The following is a 15,653-nucleotide window of genomic DNA, read 5'->3' as shown; positions in this document are numbered from 1 at the left end:
ACAAGTCAATAGAGCGTATAGTTTTATTTGTTCAAGGACAAAATCTGAACAGAGATAATGCAAAAATGACTTAAGAGAGACTACAAGCTCACACAAATCTTTAGTGAATCAGGAGCAAATATATACAAGATTTTGTAATAGAAATACTTTAACAAACTTGCTAAAAAAACTGAACATGACTCCACTAACAGCTTATCCACTATTGAAATAACATACTCCTAAAAACAAGCACATGACTAGCACTATTTCAAAGACTTAACTCTGGAAACGCACACCTTTAACAACTTTCAACACCAAATCAGCAACAACACATTAGCAGCAATCCTTGACCAAATCAGCTGCTGAGCCATATTCTCAACAGAGCGTGAGGATTGCTTGAAATTTCTGACAAATGTTACTTGTAAAGCCAATTTAAGTTTATATCTTCTTTAGGCACTTCTATTGTCAGATATGTGAAACAGGCCTCTAGTTCTTCCCATTTATAAGCTGTCTCTTCATCGCATCGCACAACCTCCAAATTCTTAAGCTTCGTAATTGATGTGGGTAGATCACAACTACAGCAGCCTCTCATGCAAAGTTTTTCTAATCTGTATAACTGACCAATCTGTGCTGGCAATTCTGTGATGCTTAGGCATTCAGATATATCAAGAAGTCTTAAATTGGCTAGGTCCCCAATTGTGTCTGGCAATGCTTCGAGATCAGTACAAGAAGCAAGCCTTAGCACCTGTAAGTTTACCAGCTTGCCAATCCCTTCCGGCAGTTGGGACAGCTTATGACAATTGGTGATGCTGAGATTTTCTAGGGAGACAATATCACATACCCCATCAGGCAGTGCCTCTAGATCATTGCAATAGTCAATGTCCATCTCCTTCAAATTTGGAAATGCATCTGAAATTTGGAAGGTAGAATTACTAAAAACCTGACCCACATTGCATAAAACCAAGGATAACTTCTGCAGATTCTTCATTTGTATCGTTGTCATGTCAAAGGAAATTGAAACTCGCTCCAATCTAATTCTCTTTAGATTTGACAAAGAACCAAGAAGTTGAAAGTTACTTAATTCAACAGGAAGGAATCCGCAACTTGTGACTATCAAGACCTTCAATTTTTCCATCTTCTCCATAAAATCTGGCATGGCGTACTCCTTTGTTCGAACATTTAGAACTACAACTTCAACTGCAGGTGCTTTGATGTCATACCAACCGGATGAGAATGTTTCATCTGCGAATTATGTCCAACTTAGTAATGAGCAGAACAAATAAAAATAAAAACATTTAAGAAGGTGTGTTAGAAATGAAAACCTGTGGAGATTGACAAGAGACGGGCATTAACTGGGTGCAGATTCTGTTCCAACCACCACGGAGGAAAATTGTTTCCACTTATCTCTATGAATAGTCTTTTCATCTTTTCTACTGGTTCTAATAAGCTTTGATGGATAATTAGCTCTCTGAGAAGATCATGGTGTATAACAAAGTGATCATTGTAGGAGCCATCATCACTGCCATTTTTCCGGTTGAATAGACATAAATTGATTAGTCAGGATCAGATTCAAATTCTGTAGATATAAAGCAAGAGACTTGCTAAGTTGATAGAATGAATAGTCAGTAGCTCAAATAGAAAATTCATCACAATCAATTATCATTTGCAACAATTGATGACAATCATCCATAAAACAAATGACAAAATGCTAAACTTGTGGCTCCCTGAAACTTTTTGCTTTTTTTACATAAAAAAAAAAAAAAATCATTAGGGAAAGCATTTAGTTACATCATAGAGAACTATATAGCCAGCATACCTGGTCACCACTAGATCAAACAGATTTACGTCAGAGAGATCACTAAGGATGAGATAAAGATTATCTTCATCCCTTTTATACAATTCCACCCACATGTCGATGAGGGCAGTGACAGGAATTCTATGGTCCTCAGCAAAAGAACCAAGGTCCATGTAACACTCCTTGAGCTTATCATCTAAGGCATCCAAGCTGCTTTGGAGACAAACAAGCAAATCAGTGTTAGAATGGAAAATAGTTGCATCCTGCCATTCCTTCACTCTACTTTTCCAGACTGCTGCAGACCGCCCACAGAGTGATCTACCAACTACAGTAAGGGCTAGTGGAGATCCCTTACAGACTCCCAATATCTGCAATGAATTCACATCAGATCAAAGTTTGCTTTTGTTGTTTAAAAGGCTCAATTTATAGTGCAACGGTCACATTTGTCACTGTACGTTGGCCAATGGTAGAAAGAGTGATTAAACATGCCAAAAACTTCCTAACTTATACTAAAAATGATTTGGTATTCGATACATGAATAATGAGGATAAAAAGGAAAAGGAAACAGACACATATGTGCATGTATGTTTGTACTGCAGATTGACAGAGCACCTTATTGACAAGCTTTTTATCTCCAACGTATGAGTCTCCACCCACTGTATAACGGAAAAGTGTTTCAGCAGCTTCGTCACTCAATGGTTTTAAATTATATTCAAAACCAAGTTTTGGGAATACAGCTCTTGAAGTCACCAAAATCTTGTAATTGGGCAATTGGGACTTGAACTTGTGCAGCATGGATTCTGATCCAGACCAGACATCATCAAGGACCAACAATATGGGTGGTGAACCCATTTCCTTCAACAAACGTTCCAAGTCATTGATTGCATGCTCATCTGTTTGAAACTCACACACATCTTTACCCATATGCTGGATTATTTTCCGTACAATAACCTTCACATTGTGTGGTTTAGAAACAGTGACAAAGAAAATGTTGTCCTTGAATTTTGCTGTTGAAATACTGTGTTAGAATGCTTTTGATAAAAATTCTAATGAAATTAAGTGCCAATTCTACATAAAGAAATTTGGCATAATGGAAAATCAATGTTTACATATTATCTGGCAATATGGCAAAAGTGTCAAGATTTTACATAAAGGCCACCGAGTTCAATTCAAACACAATCAGTATATACATTGAAAAGTTATCGGAGACGATCATTATAAATAAAAATCCACTCCGAAAGAAGAATTCCAACAAAATGTGCAAATTAACTTAACCATAAGGGGCTTAGAAAACAAAAAGAGAACGAGTAATATAAATTGATACCTTCGACTTTTTCATCTTTGCAAAGTTTCTTAATCAATGTAGTCTTCCCAGTTCTCCAGGGGCTGACACAACAATCACTTGCTTGCCATCCCAACAATTCCCTCTTCAACTCCTCCAAGGTACATCTAATCCAGGGGTCATCTCCGGGGATTAGGCACCGAACAAGGTTAATAATTCCATCTCGACTAAACTTGACACCAATGCTTCCATTACTATACATGCGGTGAACGACCTTTGCAGATCTCTCATACCCAGCAGAATTTCTTTGTTGTCTCTGGTCTGTTGTGCTCATATCAACCTGAAAGAACCTGTCCATTAAACTATTCGTTTGATTAGTTTATCAGCATAACGAGTCCTTTTAAGTAATTCCACTTCACTGTTAAGCATCTGCGAACAAGCTGCCCCTTCCTTCATTTCTCAATATCAATTGAGTTTCACTCTTCGGATAATCCAATTTTCATTGTACTTCTCAATTTGTTGGATAACCGAAACATTATTTCCAAAGTGGATTGTAATTGCCAACTGGGGCTTAAAGTTTTTTGCTTTCTCTCTGCTCTAAAACAGCTCTTAGTAGCTCGCCCAACACTGCTCCAACCGCAGCTCCTCCAAGGAAGTCAGCTGCATTCCACACTTCTCTTCAAAACCCAGATACCCAATTCAAGAAATGAACTAATCTCAATTTCAAATGAGTTTTGCAATAGTAAAGAAGAAGAATTAATAATTGGTCCCTTAGATCAAGGTTTTCTTGTTCTCTCTTCTTTACAGTCTCACTTAAAAATAGAAGAAAAGTAGTTTGCCCGGGAGTTACCTCCCTACGTTGTTCTTTTTTCTCTTCTATACATTTACCGGGTTTACCCAAAAAAATCCACTGCTTTTTTTTTAATCGAATAAAGGGGAAAAAAATGTTGAAGTAAAATATTAAAATAACTTCTATAAAATTTAAGTTATTTTTTTATTCTTTTTTAGAAAATATATATTTTATTAACAATTAATTTATCTCATTTAGTTTTTACTTATATCGAAATAACTTTAAATTATCACTACAATACTAATTCAATTCTCATTCCAGACTTATATATTTGTTTGTGTTTAACGTGTATTTAAATTAGTTTAGAATTATGCTTCTTTAAATTTGTGATAATATATAATCGATTTAAAAAATAATCTTTATAATAATTGAAAAATAAAAATATTATTGTGGATTAACATAGATGCAGCGGAAAGTGAATTACTTTCATTGACTTATCACGTATTCTCTACAAAATTGAAGTCTTTGAGTCAGTCTGCTAGTGCTTCGCTAATATTTTAATATTTTCTTACAATCATTCTTTTTGTGGAATTTATGGTAAAGCACTCCCTTACTTTTGCCGACTCGTAAATATGTTAACAAGTTTGCTTGTCCCCAATCCAAAGAAATGATTTTCCAAAAGTTAAAAAGCTTCATTAATTAGTTTATGAGAATCCCCTGCCTTTTACATTATTTCTCCGAAAATTCAATTGTCAGTGGTCACATCTTATATATGAAATTTTATATAACATCTTCGTTTCGTTATGTGTATGAAAATTCTGAAAAACTATCTTTAAGGGGTTTAGTTCAAAAATTATATATTATTGAAAATATTATATTAATGAGAAGATAAATACTTTGAAATTTTAGAAATATTATGTTATATGTTTAATTAGATTGAAATAAATTGGTAAATATATTATATTAATATATTTAATGTTGAAGATAAAAGAATTTGAGAGAAGCTTTTTACTTAGATAAAAGTTTAAAAATTAGCCAAAACAACTCAACACCCATATGATTGTGACCGTCAGCCACCCATGTTAAAGTGTTTCAGTAGCTTCGTCACTCAATGGCTTTGAGGATGAGAAAAATAATTGCGAGGGATTCAAATGGGTTCCATAGTTTTGAGGATGGGAATGTTCTTGTAGTGATATTGGTGATTCAAACCTTCTGAAAATCTAGCAAGTATCTATTCTATTGCTTTGAAACTCCAACCTTTTTCAGCACGATTGTTAGATAAGATTGAACTCGCTTGGAGATTTCTGTCCTCTTCAATGTCACTCAGAAGAATAATTGGGACCAGGTTTGGAAAGGGCTACGATCATTAGAGTTGATTCAGTCTTTTAAAGTTTGTCAGTAGATTAAAAGAGGAAGTTGTGGTATTTCAAGTTAAGAAGCTATAAACTGTTGAATGTAATTGTGAGGGATTCAATGGGTTCCATAGTTTTGAGGATGGGAATTGTTCTTGTAGTGATTATTGGTGATTCAAACTTCCTGAAAATCTAGCAAGTATTATTCTATTGCTTTGAAACTCCAACCTTTTTCAGCGATTGTTAGATAGATTGAACTCGCTTGGAGATTTCGTCCTCTTCAATGTCACTCAGGAAGAATAATTGGTGACCCAGGTTTAGGAAGGGCTCATCATTAGAGTGATTTCAGTCTTTAAAGTTTGTCAGTAATTACAAGAGGACGTGCTTGGTATTTCAAGTTAAGAAGCTATAAACTGTTGAATGTGATGATATTTTGCTGGAAACTAATGAAGATGGTCGTTAGTTGAAGCTGCAAGTTTGGCTATGCTTAGTGGAAATTAATTTTTGTTCAAGTTTCTCTCAGACAAAATGACAATTAACTTCTATATGCTTTATTCGCTCATAAAAACTGGATTGTTGGCTATATGTATGGCTGCTTGGTTATCACACCACAAGTCCAGAATCCATGGATCACCAATTCCAACTTCTCTAAGGAGATATTTTGTCCATATAAGCTCACAAGTTACTTGTGCCATAGCTCGATACTCAAATTCTGCATTTGATCCAGCTACAACAGGTTGTTTCTTACTTTTCTAAGAAATAAGATTCCCTCCAACAAAAACACAAAATCCAGTCATAGAACGTCTGTCTACAAATGATCCTGCACCATTTGCATATGAAAATCCTTCTACTTTACTGTGGCCATGATTAATATAAAGGATCTCACGTCCAAGAGCCCTCTTGAGATATTTCAAAATATGAAGAACTGTATCCCAATGAGGTGTCCTAAGAGATGACATAAATTGACTTACCACACTCATTGAGAAAGTAATATTTGGACAAGTTACTGCAAGATAATTCAACTTTCCAACTTTGCATCTATATCGCTCTGGATCAACAAACACCTCTCCATCTTCAACATTCAATTTTACGTTAGGAACCATAGGAGTATCACAAGGCTTGGCTCTAGTTAGACATGTTTCAGTCAACAAATCTAACACATACTTGCGTTGAGACAAGACAATCCTTCTCCTACTTTGAGAAACCTCAAATCCCAGAAAATACTTTAAAGAGCCTAAGTCTTTCGTGTGAAAATTTGAAAGCCAAAAAGATTCTCAAACTATGAATACCAACACTATCACTACCAGTGATTACAATGTCATCAACATAAACAACAATGAGGAGAATACAGAACTAGATTGCCTATAGAAGACAGAATGATCATAAGCACTTCTATGCAAACCAAATTCAATCACTACATCACTAAATCTCCCAAACTAAGCACGTGGAAATTGTTTCAAACCATATAAAGATTTTCTAAGTTTGCATACCTTTCCAGACTCCCCCTGAGCAACAAACCCTAGTGGTTGCTCCATGTAAACCTTCTTAAGAAGATCACCATGAAGAAAGACATTCTTGACATCAAGTTGGTGAAGGGGCCAACCATAGGAAGCTATAAGAGAAATAAACAACCGAACAAAGGTCATCTTAGAAATATGAGAAAATGTCTACGAATAATCAATACCATATGTTTGAGCATAACCCTTAGCAATCAACTGAGCTTTCAACCAGGCCGCAGACCTATCAGGATTAACATTCACCATGAAAACCCACTTACACCCAATGGTATTTTTGTCACCAGGTAAATCACCGAGATTTTATGTATTGTTATGCTCAAGAGCCAACATCTCTTCTTGCATAGCCCTTCGCCATCCATCACGAGCAACTACTTCAAACACTGAACGGGGAATAGACACGGAATCTAAAGAGGCAACAACCAACTTGGAAGATAGAGACAATGAGTTATAAGAAACAAAAGAGGAAATAGGATAAGTACAAAGGCGCTTACCTTTACGTAAAGCAATGAGAAGATCTAGGTTAGAAGGAGGAGGATCCAGACCCGGGGGCCAGGTAGGTAGTAGGGGCAAAGTCTCAAGTGTATCAGATGCCGACATTGGTGTTAGCGCTAGTGCCACTTGTTGCGGTGGAGGGCGGCGAGAGTATATCTGAGTGATAGGAGGACAAGATAGGGGTGGAGAGCTATAGTGAGTAATGGTATAAATAAGAAAATCATCAATGACTAGAGAAGAAGATGGAATGGAATTGTCAACATAAGGAGTAGTTTCGAAGAATGAAACATTAGCCGAGACAATATACTTACCCAAAGTAGGAGAAAAACAACGATAGCCTTTTTGATACTGTGGGTAACCTAAGAATATACACTTGAGGGATCCAGGGTCTAATTTGGAAAGATGATGGCAAACAACTTGAACAAAGCAAGTACACCCAAAGATTTTAGGAGCGAAAGGGAACAAAGGTTGAGAAGGAAAAAGAATGGAGTAAGGTATTTGGCCAAATAGAATAGATGAAGACATACGATTGATTAAGTAACAAGCAGTAGAAATAACATGTGCCCAAAACTCTTTAGAGACTTTCATATGAAAGAGAAGTGTACGAGCGACCTTTAACAAATGACAATTTTTTCGCTTAGCAACTCCATTTTGCTGAGGCATATACACACAAGACGACTGATGAATAATACCCCTGGTGGACAAAAAAGAAGAGAGAGAGGCAAAAAATTATACTTTGGCATTATCACTTCACAAAATTTTGATAGATGAAGCAAATTGGTTTTGTATCTTAGTATAAAAGGCACAAAATATAGAGAATAATTCATAACAATTTTTCATAAAAATAGCCACGTAACACATGAAAAATCATCCATAAAAGTAACAAAATATTTATAACCATATTTAGATAAAACAAGACAAGGACCCCAAATGTCAAAATGTATAACATCAAAAGGAGCAATAGCTCGTTTATTTTTTCTAGGACTGAAAGACACTCGATGGTGTTTCCCAAATTGACACGCTTCACAGTTAAGCTGTGACATTGACTGTAAACTAGGACATAACTTCTTCAGGATTGGAAGAGGAGGATGACCAAAACAACCATGGAAAAAAGAGAAGGACAAATCACTGGTACCTGCAACATGTGGTGGCATTAGAGTAGAGATGTCATCAAGCATGTACAAGCCACCTGAGACACGAGCCCTACCAATAATCTGCTTTGTTCCAAGATCCTGAAAGATACAATGAGTAGGGAAAAAGTAAACACCACAATTAAATGCAGTAGTGATTTGACTAACAAATAAGAGATTAAAGGGAAAGTGAGGAAGACATAGAACAGAGGAGAGAGACATAGATTTGGTGGGATTACCAGCACCACAACCCATAATTGGCACAGTAGACCCATTAGCTAAAGTAACAGAAGAAAAATTAGAAAAAGGTGTAAATGAGGAGAGAATACTTGTATCACTTGTCATACGGTGCGTAGCACCAGAATCAATGACCCAGTTATGACTAGAAGTAGATACACAAGCTATCAGATTACCTAGTTGAGTTAATGTAGTAACAGTTGACAGAATGGATGACTGGGGGCTAGCAAGCTAAGTATGGCGAGCATACTCATCTGTAGATATAGTAACATGTGAAGGATAGGTAAAATATCATCTTGAGTGGCAACATGAGCATATTTTTGATTGCTTGACATAGTTGGAGGCTTTCCATGTAACTTCTAACAATTCTTTTTGACATGACCTTCAACACCACAATGGAAGCAAGTACGAGGACCATTACCATTACCACGAGTACCCTTGATATCTTGACTGGCACCTTTGTTGCCTTTACCACTATTAGACTTCATGCTAGCAAGAGCCGCATAATCTTGAGCAACATGAAGAGTCTCCCTGTCTTTAGATGCTTCTCTATCATCCCCTTTACTAACCCGAAGAAGACGAGCATAAACCTCTGTTAGAGAAGGAAGTTTATCACTAGTAAGGAGTTGTATCCGAACTATCTAATATTCTGGTCTCAGCCCAACCAGAAAACACTGCACACCACTTGCTCTTCTTGTTCTTTCATTTGCACAACATCTGCAGTCATAGGGAATATAGCTCGTTTTTCCTGAAAGGCTTGCTCCACCTTTGTATAGTATTCTCTTGCATATTTGCTTGATAAATCCACAATAACAGCTCATGAACATGAGACAAGTCATGTTTACTAGCATACAGAAACTCTAGATACTTCTATAACTCTTTAACTGTATCACAATGATTAATAACATCATCCACTGTGGAATCTAGAGTATTCTGGATCTGATTAAACAATTTAGCTTCCTTCATGAGCCATTTCTTCCAAATTCTCCTAACACTCTCTAATCTCTTATCACTACCTTCTGGTTGCTTAACACTCTCTGTTCGTGGAAGTGAATCCGTAGATAGATCCTCAGTCAAATGATCTCCTATGCTAATGCTAGAAACATATCTCCTAACAGTTCGTCTCCATTGAGCATAATTCTACTTTCCCAGTAGATTCCTGTCAGTAATCCTTGCAGATGAGTGAACTGAAATTTCAGTCACCACCTGTTTATCTTCCACTGCCATAGCTTAATCAAACCAACAATGAATTCTCTACTAAGCTCACAGACAAGATCACCTCCAATCACCAATATCCAGCAAACCCAAATCACCAATTCACAACAAATTCACAATTCAAATCGAACACCACAACCAGAACAGTCATAAAATAAACATAAAAAAAAAGAAACACAATAACTAGAAATTGCATAATAATAGAAACAAATCACCAACCGGAAACCATGACTGAAAAACAGGAGACATTACAGACTTAATCACCGGAAAAAGTAACAACCGTTAATAATGTCTTGTGAACAGTGTCATGTTAACAGTGTCACGTGAACAGTGCAGTCAGCCACCAGAACAAAACCATAAGATTGGTGCTTTGATATCATGTGATAAAATATTCTACTGTAGTTTATTCAATTAAAATAATAAAATAATATTACACCCTATATATATTTTCACTACCTTACATTTACACATATACCCCTAACTCTATACACATAACTTCTATAGTAAGTTAATCTTGTGACACCCAAAATTCTAGGAATACTTCACCGCGGAGAAGGAAAAACCTTGTCGTGGCGAAGTTCTGTTTTAGGGCCTGAATTTATGGAACTGCCCTCAGCTTGTCTGTTCACTTGAATCTTTGCTCTTCTTGGTTTCCAGTCAGATCAAGCTTCAAGGGTGCTTCCAATCAACCTCAGAACTTCTCTGATCTTCTGAACTACGATGAAAACTGGGTCAACGAGCTCAATTTTGCTCTGTTTCTCTCCAAAATAGGATTTAAGCCTAAAACATAAAATAGACTGAATTAAGTAACAATTCAAGCCAGAATCTGATGAGAAGTATTAAAAATCCTACTGAAATCATAAGAAAAAAAATATAATCTTAGGATTATCACCTATGTTTAATGTGATATAACTGTAGTTGTTAATAATGTATGGTTGGTGATAATTTGCTTGTAAAGTTTTACTGCAGATTAGGTGCAACACTACACCAAAAGACTTTGTATAAATTCAGTTTGTTTTAATGGAAAAGTGCAGTTCACAACCAACATAAACAATGGGATGTTGGAAGTGATCAACTCTTAGCTGCTTTGGATTTAAGGCTATAATATCTTTTGGGAGAAAAAGATCGATGAGACAATTGAACAGAAGTTGATTAAGATGAGGGGTTACTGTTAGCTTTTTGTAACTTGCGTTCCTCTGGCCATTGCAATCTGATAAATTGATTGGTGGTCATTATTTGATTATATTGTACTATCAAATCTCTTAATTTTTTTATGATCTTCATGCAGATATTATAAAGTACAAACCAAGAAATGATCATGGAGGATATCAGTTTCATTTCCTTTACTCAGCTGGATGTTTTTAATGTTTTTAATTAATTAAGCGGGAATCGCACACGGACAGGTATGACTCTGTCGGAGTCGCACCCACGCAAGTGCGATTTCAGCCGACTTTTTTTATTTTTATGTTTTTTCAGTTTTTGATTATTTTTTTCAAATTTTTATGGGCCTTTAATATTTGTCGAAAAAAATGATTTTCAAAAACTAAAATACTATTCAAATTTGAGTTATATTTTAATATTTGAAAATGTGTCTGACATAAAATTTGAAAATTGTTTTCGGATTAAAAGCTGTAGAAAACTATGAAAACTTTTAGGGTGCGTTTGGTTAAATATTCCTATCCATATTCCCAAAATATTTGTTTGTTTAATTATTTAGGAAATATTAGTATATATTTTTTAATTTTTTATACCCCTTAAGTTTATTAATTTCATTAAATACCCCTAAAAAAAGTTTAAAAATTAATAAAAACACCCCCACCTACCCACGGTGTCAGATTCCGATCACCACCATCGAAATCTGACCGAAAAAGGGCATTACGACGTAGACCGGTCGGATCTGACGGGTCGGGCGTCGATATGGCCTTTTTCGGCCAGATCGACCACGGATCTAGCCGGAAAAGGCTAGATCGATTGGCCGTCGACGGCCAGATCTGGCCGTCAACGACAGCCAAATGTATGGCCATCGCTGTCGATCAACGATGGCCAAGATTTGGCCGTCATTGACCGTCAACGATGACCATTTCTTTGGTTGTCGATGACGGCCAGATCTGGCCGGAAAAGGCCACATCGATGAATTACCGGCTAGTTCCGATCGTTTATAGGCCGTTGTGATAGATTTCAGCTACCACTGACGGTGGTTGCTGGAATCTAGCAAGTATGGGTGGGTGGGGGTGTTTCTGTTAATTTTTAAACTTTTTTTCTAGGGGTATTTAATGAAATTAATAAACTTAAGCGGTCTAAAATAATTTAAAAAAATATACTAATATTTCCTAAATAATTAAACAAACAAATATTTTGGAAATAGGATTGGGAATATAGATAGGAATATTCAACCAAATGCACCTTAATCTTTTTCTGATTTTAAACTAGTTTTTAGGATTGTATTAGGAAACTGTTTTTGAAAAACAATTCTACTTATTTTTACCGAACACATTTTTATAAGATTTATTGTATCCATTGTTTAAAAAAAATAAAATTGTATTTAAATTCTTCATTAATTGGGACCTATATATATATATATATATTTTGGGAATTTTTTGTTTTCTTATTTACAATTTTTCAGTTTTTTTCCTCTTTCGAAAATTATAATTTCATAAAATATATACAATTATGAAATATTGTTTTGTAGTTTTATAATTTTTAGATATTATTATAAATGAAAAGGTTTTTGATTTTTTTTTTTTTTTTTTTTTTTTTTTTTTTTTTTTTTTTTTTTTTTTTTTTTATGGAAAAACATACTTTAAGTGAAATCTTCATTTATAGAAATTGAAGATAGGAGTTTAAGTGGTTAATTCTAAGTTGGTGAAGACCATGTCATTGTTTTGTATTTTAGGGGTTTAAGCGATATTAATCCTATAATATATATTGCGCGAACGGATAAGAATGCCCTTCCACCGTTAATACGTTTGAATTTTTACAATCAATAGGTAAATGTTCTTTTAAAAGATCGCGGATGAGAAAACGTACATTCCTGAAACTTCGGTGGCCAATGGGAATATCATTAAACCTGTATTTTGTTTACTTTTCTTTCACTTTATCATAATGTTATAATCTCAATAGTAACTCATTTTTTTATGTAATAAAGTTTTCAATATACTTTAAATTATTAGTGACACAATTATCTTCAATTTATACCTTTTTTTTTCCACAATTTTATTATTTGCCAAAGTTTATAACATATAAAATATAAAATTACATGACACTCAAAACTTATAACAGGAAAAAATCATTAAATTACTGTATTTAGACTTGTACATGAAGACTTAATTCAAATTTTAGATTTTTTTTTTCTTTTTTCGCATTTCTTTTCATGCACTATATACAAATAAGTACATATCTCCCTACTAACATTATTTAAGTCCAGTTTTTGCTGGAAATCACATTTTATTGAAATACAACCATGATACAATGTTCTTCAATACATAGATGATTCTGCTTCTATACTGTGTAGTAGCATTTTATTTTCTGAGGCAATGATTACATTGTATTGTTCTTTTAACTTGTTTACCTCAACCATAATTTGGATAACAGCAGGCTATTATTCTTTGAAATCCTTCTTGATCTGTGAAGTCCCATGAACCAGCTCAAATGGGGATGGATCCAAATTGGTATGGACTGTACAATTTTCTTCAACCATTAACCAAATGCAAAGCCTTAGTTTGCCGAGATTAAGAATCTACCATAAGCATTCCTTTCATGTACGATTCTGTCCAATTTCTCATCAGTTTGAAATCTCATCTAGAATTTGTGGAGTATCCTCCCATATTAATGTGGCAAATCCATCAACGACTTACTGAGAGAAGCGTCAATTCAAGGAGCTTCTTTGAGTACCTGTACTTCTTACAGTAGTTCCACCAGGCGACGTCCCTTGCGCACCTGTTAATGAGCTCCTCAGCTTGATTCAATTGCAGCATAACTTGCAGATTTCATCCTCCAGATACGATGTGTCTCTTTTAGTTGAGCAATCCTATTGATCCTTGGAGCCAAAGATTCTGGTGGCTCTAAGGTCTTTAAGGATGGACTCAAATTTAATGATCCTTTTTGCTGCCTGCAATAGTTTCTGCATATTCCCTTGACTGCAGCTTCTACAGCAACCTGTGAAATAACTCCTTCGGCCATATTTAGCACATTGTTAGTACTTTAGCCTTTATCTCTCTATTTATAATGAGGAAGCTGTCTATTAGACGTACTCTTTAAGGAACTGACCTGTTCAATTCTTCACTGAATATACTTAGAAACTTCAGAATATCAATACAGTGCTTAGTAAGTAATGTAGATTACTGGTTCTGGTCTTCATTGCATTTGCATGGAAACATCAAATATTTGACAAATTAGGTAGTACAACTGTCCAGCTTATTTGGTCGTCTAGAAACTGTTTGTGGACATTTCTTGCATACGCGTTGGCAGCCTTCTTTGGGGATCTTTAGTGTATCTTTTTCAAAATACTACTGTTTTAGTCCCCTAACTTAATAAGAGCTTAGTTCATTGTTAAATTTGTAGTGAAATGACAAAAATGCCCTTTTTAAAAAAGAAAATATTACACAAACAATATAAATTAATAAACATATTACATACTACAAATTCAAATTAAATAAACTATATAGTTATGAATTCATACACTTTATTAATTTTGATTTTCAAATGTGTAATGTGTAATTTTTTGTTTTTATATATAATTTTATTACCCATTTTTTTAAATGAATTTTTAATCAGTGTTTAATAAATTTAATAAGTTTGAAAGAGGGTATTTCCTTCATTTCAATATAAATTAAATAGTAATTAACCTTTTATTGAGCCAAAGGACTAATATAAGTATTTTAAAATAATAAGGACCAAACTCGTTTTGAAATAATTGTCCTTAAACAATAGTTAAACTAATTAACTCGATCTTCAGTCAGCATGCTGACTGAAGATCAGGATTATGAAATTGAACAGAAGAAGATACGATTTTCTAATGATTGAGAGAGCTAGTAATTGCCACATGCAATTATCTCAATCGTCCCACATGAGACTATTAATAACAACATAATTCTTCTGACATTTCAGAAGATCGTTGCAACAAAAATCCTTCTTTGACAATGGATTGATTCAAATATTAAGAGATTAATCCAGTATTGTATTTAATTTCATGGAGGAATTAAGGTGGTGATGTTCACATGTCAGCAAAGCACTTTTTCTTGCTCAAATTGTAAGAATTTGTACCCTTTGGGAAAATTACCATCCCTTGAAGAACTACTATATCTTGCTAATTCATTCAAATATTAATTTGATTGATTGACATAGAATTTCCTAATGAAGAAAAAGGCTTCAAGAGGCACCAATTTATATTAAGAGATTTGACAATACCTTACCTATATACGACCCGAAAAGTGATTACATTAATAATTAATATTAAAACGCTAATTGTACTTGGTCATCCTAGAACTGCCGGATTCATTCAAGCTCTGTTGTGTTGAAATATTTTTTTACTCCAATTAATACGCATTATTTATTTATTGGATGTTTGCAGGTCTAGCAACTAGAAAATAATCAATTAGATAATGTTGTTGGTTGTAAGTACAAGAAGAAATTGATTTTTGCATAGAATGTTTATGATTAAAATTTGAGGATATATTCCTCGGAGGAACAATATAATTATTGGCTTATTCACCTTTCCAGACTTTTGCTTATTTGCTTATAGGCAAAATGTCTACTTACTGTCAATATTAATTTCTTACCTTATTCTATAAGGTTCGTTTCAGACTTTTGGATATATTATTGAAAAAATCTTAAGGTCGAATTTACAACTACTAATAAAGGATAGC

At 34.5% G+C, this 15,653-nt stretch overlaps 1 protein-coding gene across 1 annotated transcript; it reads right to left on the bottom strand.

Annotated features, from left to right (window-relative positions):
- Positions 1 to 394: 394 nt before the first annotated feature.
- Positions 395 to 9,801, bottom strand: LOC116123563 (probable disease resistance protein At5g66900). The gene is given in 18 exon segments (XM_031409315.1): positions 395 to 1,221; positions 1,302 to 1,498; positions 1,796 to 2,142; positions 2,387 to 2,781; positions 3,099 to 3,152; positions 3,155 to 3,201; positions 3,257 to 3,406; positions 5,808 to 5,950; positions 6,170 to 6,389; positions 6,717 to 6,810; positions 6,883 to 6,938; positions 7,044 to 7,119; positions 7,207 to 7,566; positions 8,343 to 8,439; positions 8,545 to 8,615; positions 8,957 to 9,166; positions 9,250 to 9,368; positions 9,719 to 9,801. Coding segments are annotated over 18 exon segments (3,546 nt in total).
- Between the last annotated feature and the right edge of the window lie 5,852 nt (positions 9,802 to 15,653).

Source organism: Pistacia vera, unplaced genomic scaffold, assembly GCF_008641045.1.
Source record: "Pistacia vera cultivar Batoury unplaced genomic scaffold, PisVer_v2 Contig143, whole genome shotgun sequence".
Lineage (NCBI taxonomy): Eukaryota > Viridiplantae > Streptophyta > Magnoliopsida > Sapindales > Anacardiaceae > Pistacia > Pistacia vera.
The sequence above is the reverse complement of the archived record's forward strand: the minus strand, read 5'-3'. Positions and strand labels throughout refer to the sequence as shown.